Raw genomic sequence first — 15,866 nt, forward strand, 5'->3', positions numbered from 1 at the left:
AAAAAGAATTCCATAGAAGTTTTTATTCTACTTATAGCAATAGCCATTGAAGTCATCACCCTTAAACACTCAGTGGTTAAAAGCACCTGGGTTCCAAACACCATGTTAGGTAGCTCATAACCACTTGTAATTCCAGCTCCAGTGGATCTGACGTGATCTCCTGGCTGCTGAAAACATTTGCAGTCATGGGTAAATGCTCCCACACAGAAACACACACACACACACATAACTCCACTAATCAATAGACTGAGTCTGGTTCTGTTTGCCCAGCTTCAGAAGGATGCACTGTGTTCGGAAGAGAGACAGGCTGCCAAGTCGGCAAAGGAGAAGAAAAGCAGGGTTATTAAACCTCTCAGAAGAGAGTCGCGGATTCCTAGAACTGGAATTATTCTTTGACAGCATATGTCCGAGAACAGTCCTGACAAATAACAAATAGTTTAGCAATTTCAAACCGGTTGCATGCCGAGGACTGGCCACACTTCTTCCCTGTTTTGTCTGTTCGGATTATCCCTGTAGGATTTAGCTTTGTGTGAGTATTGCTAAACTCAGTGCATTTAATTTTTTTTAAGCAAGAATTTTAGCTATTTTAGTGGCAAAGTGTGAATAGTGTTAGAGGTATATTTAAAATATCATAATTCTGAAAACTCTGAGAATAATAGGGGACACTAAATTCTTGCCCTTAAATCTCAAATAGTGACATGGCAGGAATTTGAAAACACTAAGAAACTTTGTTGATGCATAAATTGTATCACTGCTGATGACTACATGTAGGTTTTTTAATAAAAAATTAAAGAGAGAAATTGGAGACTTACAAGATGCATTGACAGACACCAAGCTTGTTATTTTTAATGTAATAATAAAGGAAATTGGAGAATTTTGGGGCACATTTACAGAGATCAAATTCTTTGAATCCAAGAAATGACTGGGAGTGAATGTGGACATAAACTGTAGACAGCCCTACTGACCTTGATGGGCCCGGCAGGAAACTTTTTTCTAAGTCATGTGAATACAGAAAGAAAAAGCCACTCAACTAAAGCAATTAGATGACTATAAAATTTTTCTAAAGTGAAATCGAGGCACTACTGTATTTAAAATTTTAAGCATTATTGTCATGAACTGCAACTATATATTCCATATCGTTGAAGAGAAGAAGCTTTTTTGGCTGTGAAATTCTGGACTAGAAGTGTATTCATAGGACCTGGAACTTAAGATAATATAAAATCTGGGAATTACTGAAGGCCCAAAATATTCCTTAGGTAAATTAGATTTGTGACTAGCTCAACAGAGGAAATAATGTTTTATAGAAGAAATTCCTTCATCTCACACCCTCAATGAGGAAAAGAAAATCAGAATTGGGAAGGAACTTTAGTTAGGCAGCTTATCAGTTACTCAAAGGGTTCTCCTCACAACATTAAGGCCAAATTGTTGTTCAGTTAATAATAAAATACGCTAAAGCTAATATTAAACTTATCTGGTGCTCACAGCGCCTTTGCAGGATCCAGACAAAATTACTTTTCAGCTAAAATTAGAAATGTGAGTGTGGCATGAGGTGGGGGTTTGGGTCTCGAGAAATTCTGGGTTTGAGTCAAGGCTTAGTTACGTAACGTTAATCGGTCATTTCCTATTCTCTGGCTCTCTTGCTGTAAAAACTGGTGGTTGAAGAAGCTCTGAGAATTAAATGAACCATTACAGCATTGGCTGATGCCCAAAACATAGCAAAGGGTCAATAAATGTGATTTTCTATTCCAGTCACAGAAACTTAGCATCCTGGAAGTCCAAGCACACTTCAGGCAGCACCGGAAACTACTGGTTCTTAGACTGTGTAGAAGTAATCCAGAGTGATTAATAACACTAAGAAACTTAACATGTGAGATATGAAAAGACATCATTTATTAGCATTTTAGCTTTAGATCCTCACTGGAATGTGTAATTGCTTCTTTGTGTGTGTGTGTGTGTGCGTGTGCGTGTGTGTGTGTGTGTGTGCACGTGTGTGTGTGTGTGTGTGCACGTGCGTGTGTGCTCTCTATGTCTGTCTCTCTGTGTCTCTCCACTCTCTCTCGTGTATGTGCAAGTGCATACATGCATGTGTGTGTACATGTGCATGCACACGCGCATACACACACACACACACACACACACACACACACACACTTCCAAAGCAAGTGAACACTCAAATACCATAATTTTATTCTTTGACTAACCATAGAAATGAAAAAGATTCAATCATATGAGACATACTGTAAAATCTGATCTAAATACTACACTGGAAGGTCTTTTCTTGGCAACAGCAGATAAAATGATTACCTTCTGGTGACTGCAGATTACCTGGAAGTAGGAATGGTTCCTTGCAACTTAACTTTCCTGTCTACTTTTACTAATACTAGTGGTAAAACTGAGACTTCCAGAATATTTTTTCTTATTAGAAAACCTGAATTAATATTGTAAACAAGTTAAGCTTACAAAATGATTTTGTAGAAAAATTTACTTCCTTTTAAATCTTACGAGAGACTAAGGGGAATTTGCTTGCTGAGGCAAACTATCTCACGCACTTGCTTTGTGACCTTGAACACTGTAAATATTTTCACCCATGTCCACCCATGACTTTATTATCTAGGTTTACTTGTTTAAACATTTTCTTCTTGTGTATTTGTGTATGTATTGCACGTTCATGTGTATATGTGTGCTGTTTGTAGGTGGAGGCCAGAGGCTGACATTAGGTATCTTCTTCTGTTCCTCGCTTTATTTTTTGAGGCGGAGTCTCTCCCTGATCATACAGCTCACTGTTCAGCTAGCCTGACTGGTCAGCATCCTCCCAGGGTCTGCTTTAACTCCTCGCCCTGGGACTGCAGATGCGCCCTGACAACCCAAACCCAGGTCCCTGTGTTTGCACAGAAAGCACTTACTGACTGAGACATCACCCCAACACCAAAGAAATTATTTTCAGTGGTCTTCCTCATTGTGGAAATAGATCCAAATTAAAATTATTTCTAATAGACACAATATAAATATTGTATGTAAGCCATAGAGGCGGTTCAGCAATGTATAATATTCTTGCAGAGGACCCAACTTCAGTTCCCAGAGTCCTTGCCCTTGTCTGGCAGGTCACAACTGCCTGTAAAGCCAGCTTCTCTGGCCCCCTTCTGGCCACTGTTGACAGTTCACTTGAAAGCACATAAAATTCTTTTTTAAAAATAGGAATTCAGGCTAATCTCACTCATGAACATCGATGCAAAAATCCTCAACAAAATACTGGCAAACCGAATCCAAGAACACATTAGAAAAATTATTCATTATAATCAAGTAGGCTTCATCCCAGAGATGCAGGGCTGGTTTAATATATGCAAATCTATCAATGTAATCCATCATATAAATAAACTGAAAGAAAAAACCATATGATCATCTCATTAGATGCTGAAAAAGCATTTGACAAAATTCAACAACCCTTTATGATAAAGGTGTTGGAGAGATTGGGAATACAAGGATCATACCTAAATATAATAAAAGGTATTTACAGCAAGCTGACAGCTAACACCAAATTGAATGGAGAGAAACTCAAAGCCATTCCACTAAAATCAGGAACATGACAAGGCTGTCCACTCTCACCATACCTTTTCAATATAGTGCTTGAAGTTCTAGCAATAGCAATAAGACAACATAAGGGGATCAAGGGGATTTGAATTGGAAAGGAAGAAGTTAAACTCTCGTTATTTGCAGATGATATGATAGTGTACATAAGTGACCCCAAAAACTCTACCAAAGAACTCCTACAGCTGATAAACACCTTTAGTAATGTGGCAGGGTACAAGATCAACTCCAAAAAATCAGTTGCCCTCCTATACACAAAGGATAAAGAAAATGAGAGGGAAATCAGAGAAACTTCACCTTTCACGATAGCCACAAATAGCATAAAATATCTTGGGATAACTCTAACCAAGGAAGTGAAAGATCTATTTGACAAGAACTTTAAGTCTTTGAAGAAAGAAATTGAGGAGGATACCAAAAAATGGAAAAATCTCCCTTGCTCTTGGATTGGGAGAATCAACATAGTAAAAATGGCAATTCTACCAAAAGTAATCTATAGATTCAATGCAATCCCCATCAAAATCCCATCAAAATTCTTCACAGACCTTGAGAGAACAATAATCAACTTTATATGGAAAAACAAAAAACCCAGGATAGCCAAAACAATCTTATACAATAAAGGAACTTCTGGAGGCATTACCATCCCTGACTTCAAACTCTATTACAGAGCTACAGTATTGAAAACAGCTTGGTACTGGCATAAGAACAGAGAAGTCGACCTATGGAATCGAATAGAAGACCCGGGTATTAACCCACAAACCTATGAACACCTGATTTTCGACAAGGGAGCTAAAGGTATACAATGGAAGAAGGATAGCATCTTTAACAAATGGTGCTGGCATAACTGGATGTCAACCTGTAGAAGAATTAAAGTAGATCCATATCTATCACCATGCACAAAACTCAAGTTCAAATGGATTAAAGACCTCAACATTAATCTGACCACTTTGAACCCGATAGAAGAGAAAGTGGGAAGTACTCTACAAGACATAGGCACAGGAGACCATTTCCTAGGTAGAACCGCAGTAGCACAGACAATAAGAGAATCAATGAATAAATGGGACCTCCTGAAACTGAGAAGCTTCTATAAAGCAAAGGACACTGTCAGTAAGACAAAAAGGCTACCTTCTGACTGGGAGAAGATCTTCACAAACCCCTCATCCATTGTTGGTGGGAGTGCAAACTTGTGCAGCCACTGTGGAAATCAGTGTGGCAGTTTCTCAGGAAACTGGGAGTCAACTTCCCTCAGGACCCAGCAATTCCATTCTTGGGAATATACCAAAGAGATGCCCTAACATACTACAAAAGCATTTGTTCAGCTATGTTCATAGCAGCACTATTTGTAATAGCCAGAACCTGGAAACAACCGAGGTGCCCCTCAATAGAAGAATGGTTAAAAAAGGTGTGGAACATATACACATTAGAGTTTTACTCAACGGTAAAAAACAATGACATCTTGAATTTTGCATGCAAATGGATGGAAATAGAAAACGCTTTACTGAGTGAGGTAACCCAGACCCAAAAAGAGGAATATGGTATGTACTCACTCATAAGTGTATTCTAGCCATAGTTAAAGGTCTTTGAGCCTATAATTCGTGATCCTAGAGAAGCTAAATAAGGTGAACCTGAAGAAAATCATATAGTTATCCTTTTGGATATTGGAAGTAGACAAGATTGTCAGGCAAACTTGGGTGCATGGGGGGGTGGGGTGTGGAAGTAAGGGGAGATGGTTAGAGAGAAGGGAGAAGGGGAGGATGGGGGATGGCTTGGGGGAATGGGAGGGGGGAGGGAGGAAGGATGGATATGGGAGCAGGGAAGTATATAACTCAACTAAGGGAGCCATTTTAGGGTTTGCAAGAGACTTGATTCTAGAGGGATTCCCAGGTCCAAGGAGAGGTCCCTGGATTGTTCCCTGGGCAGCAGAGGAGAGGGTGCCTGAACTGGCCTTGGCCCATAACCATACCGATAAATATTTTGCATATCACCATAGGACCTTCATCTGGCGATGGATGGGGACAGAGACAGAGACCCACATTGGAACACAGGACTTAACTCCCTAGGTTCAAATGAGAAGCAGAAGGAGGGAGAACATGAGCAAGGAAGTCAGGATCAGAGGGAACCTTCATCCGACAGTAGATGGAGATTGAGACAGAGACCCACATTGAAGCACTGGACTGAGCCCTCAAGGTCCAAATGAGGAACAGAAGGAGGGAGAACATGAACAAGGAAGCCAGGACTGCGAGGAGGGCAATCACCCACTGATACAAGGGGACTGATCTAATGAGAGCTCACCAAGGCCAGCGGGACTGGGACTGAGCGAGCATGTGATCAAACCGGATTCTCTGAATGTGGCTGACATGGGGGCTGTCTGAGAAGCCATTGATAATGGCACTGGGACTGCTTTCGTCTGCACTTACTGACTTTTTGGGATCCAGTCTGATTGGATGCTCACCTTCCTAGACCTGGAGGGAGGGGGGAGGAACTTGAAGTTCCCACAGGGCAGGAAACCCTGACTGCTCTTAGGACTAGAGAGGGAGGAGGACAGGGAGTGGGGGAAGTGGGAGGGTATTGGGAGGAGGGGAGGAAATGGAAATTTTTATAAATTTTTAATAAAAAATAAAATAAAAATGCTTTTAAGGTGTAAAAAATAGGAATCTTAAAAAATTACACTGTGCTTTCTGCTACAACAGTAATGATCCTAAACAAAACTGCAATTTGATAAAAATAATTATATACTCTATAGACCACAGTTTTGCTTGATTCCTATCATCAAATCTTAAGTCAGATTACAAATGCACACTGTTTTAGCATCCAATCAGCTTTGTGCTGCTGTTTATTCTTTGAGATAGTGTTTGCTATGAAGATCAGGCTGGGCTTGAACTCAGAAACCTCCTGTCTCACCCCCTAATGCAAAGTGCTGGCATTACAGACATTTGTCACCACCCTATTTATGACCCCCCCTTTTTTAAAGGTCAATTTTAGAATGAAATCAATGGAACTGAAATGAAACGTCAAGTCCTAAAAAGAACAATGCCGTAGGGTCATTAACATAGTTCATATTCACTGAAAACATTCACTCTTCCCTTCTCACATCCCTTGTACTGCAGTTTTTCTTTAATTTTGTCAATAGAACCATAACATACAAGTCTAAATCTGTTGGGGATAAGCTTTACCAATGCTCGCTAACATGATTATGGTTAACAGATCATGGTTAACATAATTCCCAAGAAACACAGCTGGTGAAAAGATAAAAATAAGAACAGAAAGCAAGCTTACTGTTGCGCCAACTTTCCCAATATCTCCTTGGTCTCCTACTTCTCCCTGTTGGTCAGGAATATAAAATTGCAAAAATGACAGTTTTTCAATAACAATATCCATGACAGGTCATCTGTTTCCATTTCAAATAATTACCTAGTTATAACAGCAACAACAAAACCCGAAGTCGATTTTAGTTATTCAAACTTCTTTAGAGTATTTTTGTGAAATGTGGCCTTTTATCCATTTTCATTCCAACAATAATTGTCTGCATATTGAAGTCACATTCCCCTATTCATTACTTCAAGACATTTTCAGGACATATTTAAGACTGGAGAGATGGTTTAGCAGTCAGGAATATTGACTGCTCTTGCACAGGACATAGCTCCCTTGTGGTTGCTCACAACCATCTGTAAATCCAGTTCCGTGGGCTCCAATGCCCTCTTCTGACCTCCATGGGCACTACACATGTGTAGTGCACACAGAGATTCATGTAGGCAAACAGCTGTACACATTAAAATCTTTTAAGGTATCTACCACCTAGCCTAAAGTCCTAAAGACCTTACTTCAATCCTCAGGACCCAGAGTGGAAGGAAAGAACCGAACCCTTAAAGTCCCATACACTTGTTCACTGTAGCATGTGCACAGCCACACATGTAGAAACAAGAAGTGCAAACATATAGTCCTCTGCCCTTCACTTGTCCACTGCGGCATGCTTGTACCCACATACATATAGAAATAATAAGTGTAAACATATTTTAAAACAAATACAAGGCACTATGAAAGATGCTAAGAGTATAATTGTAGCTCGTGCCCCAGAGGATGCTGTGTTTGCAACACCGGCGATCCAAATGGTGTCTTCAGAATGAGGGTCTGTGAGCTCCACTCAGCAGAGCTGGCCACCAGAAGGGACATTTGTGCATGACTTCCTAGGCACAACCCTGGACTCCACAAACTCTGCAAACCTAAAGGTTCCCTCAATTCATTCAGCAATAAGTTTGACCTAATCTGAGTTATTTGGCACCAATTTCCAACCTAAGAAAATCCTTTAATGGTTTTCATTTCTCCCAGTTAATTGGAAAATGCCTGCATTTTAGGGCAAGGGTTTAGTGTATTTGCTCCACAGCCAGCTGCAGGTGAGGTGTAAAACATACTATGGGACCCAGATTACTCTTAATACCTCCAAATGATGAATTATGAAATTCTCAGGGGATGTGCCCTGTAAGCAGGTGCTGTTGCATCAGGATATGGAAGGGCTACTTCAGGGTGTGGGGGAACTCATGCAAGAGAAGTTAAGGGCTGGTTATCGGAAAGTAGAAGACTGACTTTGAGATACCAGATTCAGTGGGTGTGACAGGGATCTACAGTTCTTTATTAAACATGATAAAATTAATAATTAAATTGCAGTGTGGAGTACCAAGCTATTAAGATACCAATCAAGATGGTGGCCACTGGTGACGTGTGGTGAATTGGTATGAAGTGACCAATGATGTAAGTGTAAAATACATATCAGATCTCAAAGTCATTGTACACATTATGGACTACAAAGTACCTTAATAACATTTTCAATATTGATTACACGTGAAAAAGGCTTGCAATGCCCTGTATTATATATTATTAAAATTAAGCATATTTTTTTCTGTATTTTGCACTGTGGCTCATGACTGTGTTTAATGTCACATGTCTACAGAATCTTACTGATTTTTAGCATTGGGTCCTAATAGCCATCATGAGGAATAGTCTATCCCAGTTTTCTGTTCAATCAGGATACATGTAGGTGAATGGAGACAGTGAGACACTGCGGTACTTAGTTATTGATGAAGAACTCATTTGACAGTTTTGTAGGAAATTGATGGCAGGATAATTTTGAATAATTAATTTTCTAATCTGCCTCTTTCCTCTCCCCAAAATTGTCTTTTCCCACCAAAGGAGATGTTCTTTGTTGCTTACAGAGGCTTGATTGACAACAAAAAGTGGAACGTGGCCCCTCATGCTTTAAGATTCGGAGGGGCAGAAGGTAAAGGGAAGAGGAACCTTGTCTTGGAGAGAAGAGAGAAAGGGAAAGAAGGGAGAAACAGAGGGAGGGAAGGAAGGAACAGATGTGGCTAGAGAAGAGAGTAAGGGGAAAATGAGGGAGGGGAGAAGCCAGAGAGAAAGACACGTGATGAAGGGAAAATGGATGCAGAAAAGCAAGGGAGGGAGGGAAGGACCGAGGGAAGTGAGGCAGACAGACAGAGATAAAGACTAGTGTTGAGTGGAAGGGGGGTGACCCTTCGCCAACCCCTAAGTGTTTCCCTGGGAATAGCTACGTGGAACACAGGTCAGAGGCAGTGGCAGCTCAGGAGGGATGGTCCCTGCATGATTTCTTCAGGTTCCTGGGAGACAAAGACTTGACTTGTCCTCTCGTGAGATTCTTGAGAGGGCAGCCTTGCACCAAGGACTGAGGGGAAGTTGCTAGTCAGTTTGTCTACACTGTGGCTCAACGTTGGGTTTCTTAGTACTATTTGGCAGGATAGAGACTAATCTTAGGAAAGAGAATTGTTCAAGCTTTCTGATTTTAAATCAGTTTTCTGGAGATTTTGTATGTAATTTGAGAAAGACAAGCACACATTCTCCTAGCATGTTTTCGTTATCAACATGCTGATACATTAAAAGTGCTTTAACTCATCGTCCTTCATTGACTTGGTGTCTCGCTTGCTCTGAGGATTTAATATCACAAAAATTATGTGTTCATTATATATGAAACAAGTCTTAAGAGATTTGATAATAATATTCTGTCTCTTTTTATGAGTTTTAAAATTTAAATTAAAAAATTTAACAATCCCTATAAGTTGATCTCTTCCACGCATTGAATCTCTGTACTGTTTTGTATTTGTGGTTGTAAAGAATTATCTAAAACATAGAAGCAAAGGAAGAAAGAATGAATGGCTGGCACATCCTTTCAAAGTCATACAGTGATGAAGGCCACTCATTGACTGTGTAAGGAACAGACTCAGGTGGACCCACTATCAGTTGTTTATTAAAGAACCTATGCTTAATAAAGAGATATTAGCATATATGTTTATTGCCCCATATTTAATCCACAAATATTACCCTTACATTTTTATTAAGTTGCATGAAGTTTATTAGTTTGTGTTAATTTGTATCTCATTTGCAAAAGTTTACAAAATATATCTCAACATTTCTTTATTAAATTGCATACCTATGCAAATACAGATGTAGCTAGATGGCTTATAAATTGTGCTTTGAACAGTTTTTAACATTTTATTGGTACTTCATAAGTTGAAATTTGCTCATTTAATTTTAATTGATAAATGTCATAACTTTATTCTTTTGAAAATTTGTATTTTCAAACTGATAAAAAATGTCAGGCACTTTACCTTTAAGCCTTCGGGCCCTGGTTCCCCCATATTCCCTTTTTGCCCTGGTTTTCCCTAAAAGAAAAAAGAAAGAACAATAACTGTAAAAATGTATTTAGTGCTCATTGCTTATAAAGATGTCCTGAGGTTTAAGACAATGGTTCTCAACTTGTGGCTTGTGACCCCTGTGGCATCGCATATTCACATTATGATTCATAACAGTAGCAAAATTACAGTTATGAAGTAGCGATGAAAATAATTTATGGTGGGCTTACCACAACACAAGGAACTGTCTGAAAGGGTTGCAGCATTAGGAAGGCTGAGAACCACTGGTTTAGGAAAAGCAGTCTGTTCTATGAAATGGATAAAATAAAACTATTCAATGCCCTCCTATCTTATTTATTAACCATTTAAATTACAAATACTTAAGTGTCTCCAACATGCTATGCACAGTTCTCTATTGTGAGGATGGAGAGAACACTACACACTTGCCCTCAGAGAGCCTATACTTCACTGAGGATGATAAAAATTTAAATGTATATGTATACACGCATATGTACGCATATATACATGTATATGCATGCATGCATACATGTGCATATATACATGTATCTGCATACATGTTATGTTAGGTAGTGGTAAATATGAAGGACAATAAATTAAGCAGGAAAAGGAGAGATCAACTCATGTGAGAGTTTTAGAAAATTTTCATGGGGTTTCTATGGAAGATGATCTCACTGAGAAAGGGGCATTTGAGTATAGAGTTTAAAAAGGAGCAAACGATGTGGACACGGCAGGGAACAACATTCTAGGTACAGGCAAAGGTACTATAGGAAAACTGTATGGAATACCTGCACAGCCATGAGGAGTCGATATGACTGGAGTGGAGATGAAGAAGGAGCAACTGACTCAGAAGATGAGTCAAGAAGAGAATGGGGAAATGGGAAGCTGGGTCACATAAATTCTACCAGGTTATCTGGCTTTTCTCGAGGCAGGAAGTCTTAAGTGCGCTTTGAGAAGAAATACAGTATAATCCATACTTCACAGGATCTCCCTGATGCAAGGACAGAAGGGTGGACTATAAATGGGAGTCCATAGCAACCGTTCTGTGAGGTCTGCTGCGCTATGAACCCAGGTTGCCGCAGAGACTGCTGGGAGAACCGGTCAGACTCAGGATTCGATGGCACAGCTTCAGGTGCTGCTTGTGATTCACGTAGGGAATGTGGGAGAAGAGAAGGAGAAGTTTCACTATGAACTTGGTGAAATAAAATCCCTGGGGAAAAACCCACTTGCATCTGGACCTTCTGTGAAGATGGTTAACTGATTAGATGGTGTCACTGATGGTGGAGATTGGAATGTGGCAGCCTTAGAGCCAAAAGACCATGGGCTAGTTTTCAGTCCCTTTCATTAGCCATTGTTGCCTTCCTCTGACGAGGTAAGGCTTTTGGAATGTATGGAGAGCTAGCTTCCACCAACCAAAGGGCCAAGAATGCGGTCAGATGATACCCGAGACTCATAGCTGCAATTTCCCTGCTTTTCTGGAAAGTACCTATCTGACCATTGTTTCCACAAGTGTAATTGCCAAGTGTTGGCATTTAAAATTGTCCTTTGTTCTGCTACCATACAAACTTTATGGAACTATTACTATATCAGAACACGGAATTTAAGGCATCCTGAATCTGTGTTCCTGGGCGTGGTCACTTACATTAGGCTCCAAAGTGAACTCTTATTCTTTTGAGATGATGGTTGTGTTCTTGCATTGACAAGTAAATATATTCAGTTTGAGTAACTGAATAATTGAAATAGGAGGACCCCAGGAAGAGGCTGGAAGGCAAATTAGAAGGTGAGTTTTGAACATTTTAGTCAATATGGCTGTTAGACACCTCTGTACAAAGTTCAAGGGTAGAATGTTCTGATCCAAAGATGGTGTTCTAGAAGTCAGAAGTGATGATATTTCAATTGCTCACACATGTGGACTTGTCTAGGAAGCAGTGAGAACTACCAGGAAAGAAAAGTCATCTATATACCAAGCCTTAGGAACTTCTAAAAATTTGAAATGGAAGAAATTAAGATAATAGGAAATTTGATGCCAGTGATCCAGGAAAAAAATCAAGTAAATAAATAGAATGTTTTCTAGGAGACAGTTGATTTTAGTGAGGTTTCAGGGGCGCAGGTATTGACGACGATGAGATGGCGAAGGCTGGGCTGGGGAATGACTGGTGGACTCGGTGGCAGAAGCACTGATCTACCTGCCATTGGCGTGGAAGGGCTGGGGATGCAAGTGACTTACACAGAAGGGAGTTTACTGAGATGAGAGGAATACAAGAGCCCTTAGAAGAGACAGCAGCTCACGCATGCTCTACTTTTATTTTTAAGGTGGAAGAAAGAACGGTAGGTCTGTATGCTGGTGAGAACGGTCCGCTGTACGTTTTAGACTTACATAGACCTAAAGCTTTATTTTCATATAATATCTTGCAGAGTTTTCAGCCTTGGGTTGAGTCACGTGATACGCTGTCAGCCATCCTAGTTCCCAAATTGATGCTTAACCAGCAGAAGGGCAATAATGCAGAATAGTATAGAGTATGGTTCTCTTGCTTTTTAGGGAAGTAAAAAAAAAATCTTTGGTATTACTGGGAACCCTTCAAATAATTTACCACTGGGAAAAGTGATAAGCTACAATTAACAATATGATCGAGGTCGAGGATTTAGCTGGGTAGTAGAAAGCTTAGCAAATTCAGGGTCCTGGGATCAGCCCTCAGCATTGGGAAAAATTTATCTCAGGAAAAACCCAGTTACCAGCTTAATTTATCTTGGGGGATTTTAGGATTATAATGGTTGTAACTTTTGCCTTTAGTTAGTAATTAAAATACTATACTCTTAAAAGCGAAAAATTATTTTAATTAATTAATTTTTGAGAGTACATATATTACATTTTCTTCAGCAAACATGAGATAAAAAGTTTCTCTTTACCAAAAATCATAAGATTTAATTTTATAATTAAAAATATTGATCTTTTTTAGATTAAATTTTGAGATAATATAATTCCAACACTTCTCCCTTCCTTTTCCTCCTTCCCAACCTCCCATTGAGACAAGGTCTTTACTGGATACCCGAGGCTGCCTGGGACTTGTTATTGAGACAAGGTTTTTACTGTATACCCCAGGCTAGCCTGGGACTTGTTATTGAGACAAGGTTTTTACTGTGTACCCCAGGCTGCCTGGGACTTGTTATTATGCCCAGCAGACCTGTGCTCAGGATCCTCTGGCCTCCTCACTAAGGACTGAAGTTGCTAGTGTACCACCTCATAGGGTTGTGCACCATTCTTGGGATACTTGCCCTTGGTCCTAATTCTCCAAAGGGTCCAACTGGTCCTTCTTCTCCCTTAAAAACAAATCAGAACAATTCATGGCCTAAAACAGTGTATAAAAATAGAAATCTTTATCCTTTGTATTTATTCTGAAATCTGAACCTTGCTAGGGAATGCAACAAAAATACCACTACAACTCTGTTATTCTATAGTCCAACTCTCCCATGTTTTAATATTTTGGCAATTAGCCCACCTCAAAAGGAACCCATGGACTGTTTCTCAAGTTGAGGGATAACACATGTTATACACAGGAAATCAGGAGTGGAGGAGATTAAAGGAAAAGAATCACTGAGATCATTAAAGATCGTCTCTAATCTGTTGGTTACACTGAAGTGCGACTCTGCTCATCACAGATAAAATCAACACAAATATCTATGGTATTTTAAACAATCACTTATATAGAGCATGGTTTAGGCCCATTTGGTACTTAATTCATTCATCCATCCTCTCTCCCTCCCCTTCCTCCTCTTCCTGGGAGCCCTTACCTGTTGGGAGGAGTGAATGGGGGGGCTGAGGGGGGAAGTGGGGTATAGCATGAGGAGGGGGCGGGAAAACTGTGGATAGAATGTAAAATGAAATTTAAAAACTAAATTAAAATTAAAAAAGATTGAGTCTGCTCTGTAGCCCAGACTGGCCTCAAATTTGTGATCCTCCTGAACCATCAGCTTTACAAGTGCTGGGATCATAGGTGATGCTGCCATACCTGACTCGATGCACAAGTTTTTTGTTTGTTTTGTTTTGTTTTGTTTTGGCTGGCCTTGAACTCAGAGATCTGCCTGACTCCACCTCCTGAGTGCTGGGATTAAAGGCATGAGCCACCACCGCCTAGCTAAATGCACAGTTTTTAAATTTTAGTCTTGTCTGAGACACTAAACACACAAAACACATCAGATCCTACCCAAATTGTGCTTGCTGTCAAACACTGTATTTTTAACTAGTGTACAACCACATCCTAGAGTCAAATGAGCTATAATGCCACAAAATGTAAACATCTGGTGCATTCTTGTAAGGGTAAAAATGAATAGTGGAAAGAGACGGGAGACAAGCATAATCAAAGATTAATAACTTCTGGGCGTTATTTTCTAACAAGAAATAAAAGGCAAGTATGCTCCATTTTCAAGTACATTGAGGAAACACACTGCTTTTTTTCCACCTTTAGATGAATCGTTGGTGTTGTCATGTATGTTACTGCTCTTGACAACATGTATAGGCCTCCTCAGTGTCACGTGCCTTAAATATTTCATAAACAGACATTTTGCTCAATCTGCAAGTCAATTAAATACAATTTATTAAGTCACAAATATAAAATAGTCACAAGTACTAAATACGAATTCTAGCAATATACGTTTCATTCTGAATTCAGATTCTTCAACATTCCATTGGAGACCACTGGAAAAAAATCACCTAATGAGTTCAGAACTCTATAAAATGATTCCAAATTCCATCCTGTAAGTGCCAACATAAATAATATGAAATCTGTTACAGCAAAAATTGTTCACACTAAGGAAATTCTTTTCATTAAGCAAAAACTGAAGTGTCACAAAAATAAAAAAGGGAAATTCTACCTAAAAACTTGCTGACTAGACATTGGTTTCCTCCATACCTGGGTTCCTTTGAGTCCTGGAGGTCCAGGGGGCCCTCTGCTTCCAAGCTCACCCTAGAAAAGCAACATAAATACAGAAGAGGAAAATCATACATCCATTAACATTTTGATCAGCCAGTGTTGCCACAAAGCTGGGGCTGCTATTTGGTACCATTCATTTCTCATTAAGAGTTAGCAGTCAAAATGAGATGAGAGGGATGCTGAGCAAAAACTACCAAGTATCTAGACCATGGAGAAATGCAAGGAATCTGCTTTTAAACAACATGTTAAGGCTCAAATAATTTGTTCAGTTTCTTCCTTTTCAACTTTCAGATACCTTTTCAGACAAAGTTTTTCGAATTTAAAGCAGTCGGCCTAACTGTTATTCTGACAATATATGTACACATTACAGAAAGTGTCCCAGAAGTCTGTTGAGAGACTAGTAGAATGTGGCATTTGTTATTTCTGTAAAGGGCCCCTCAACTCCTTCCTTCATGCTGTCAAAATGAGAAGGGCAATTTGCAGAAGTAATGAACTTCATCACCAGGACTTTTAAGATTGTTAAATTCTCTTGTTAACAATAAAACACATTAAAACGCAATTGTTCTCTGAATGAAAACTTATTCAAAATAACTAAATACATACGATCTTCCTGTCTACCTAACATCTATTAACCATGACATTCTTCTTTAGATATTTTGTTGGAAATATGCAATGTGTC

The 15,866-nt window shown here is 39.4% G+C and overlaps 1 protein-coding gene across 1 annotated transcript in view; it reads right to left on the reverse strand.

Moving 5' to 3' along the window:
* Col24a1 (collagen type XXIV alpha 1 chain) overlaps positions 1-15,866 on the reverse strand; it is a 256,486-nt gene that overhangs the window by 137,687 nt on the left and 102,933 nt on the right. Inside the window, exons 21-24 of the mRNA XM_087897474.1 lie at positions 15,167-15,220; positions 13,533-13,577; positions 10,218-10,271; positions 6,859-6,903 (exon numbers count right to left, since the gene is read on the reverse strand). Coding sequence (XP_087753600.1) covers positions 6,859-6,903; positions 10,218-10,271; positions 13,533-13,577; positions 15,167-15,220 — 198 coding nt within the window. The remainder of the gene's footprint in view (positions 1-6,858; positions 6,904-10,217; positions 10,272-13,532; positions 13,578-15,166; positions 15,221-15,866) is intronic.

The sequence above is a fragment of the Myodes glareolus genome, chromosome 17 (genome assembly GCF_982192425.1).
Source record: "Myodes glareolus chromosome 17, mMyoGla1.1, whole genome shotgun sequence".
NCBI classification, from domain to species: Eukaryota; Metazoa; Chordata; class Mammalia; order Rodentia; family Cricetidae; genus Myodes; species Myodes glareolus.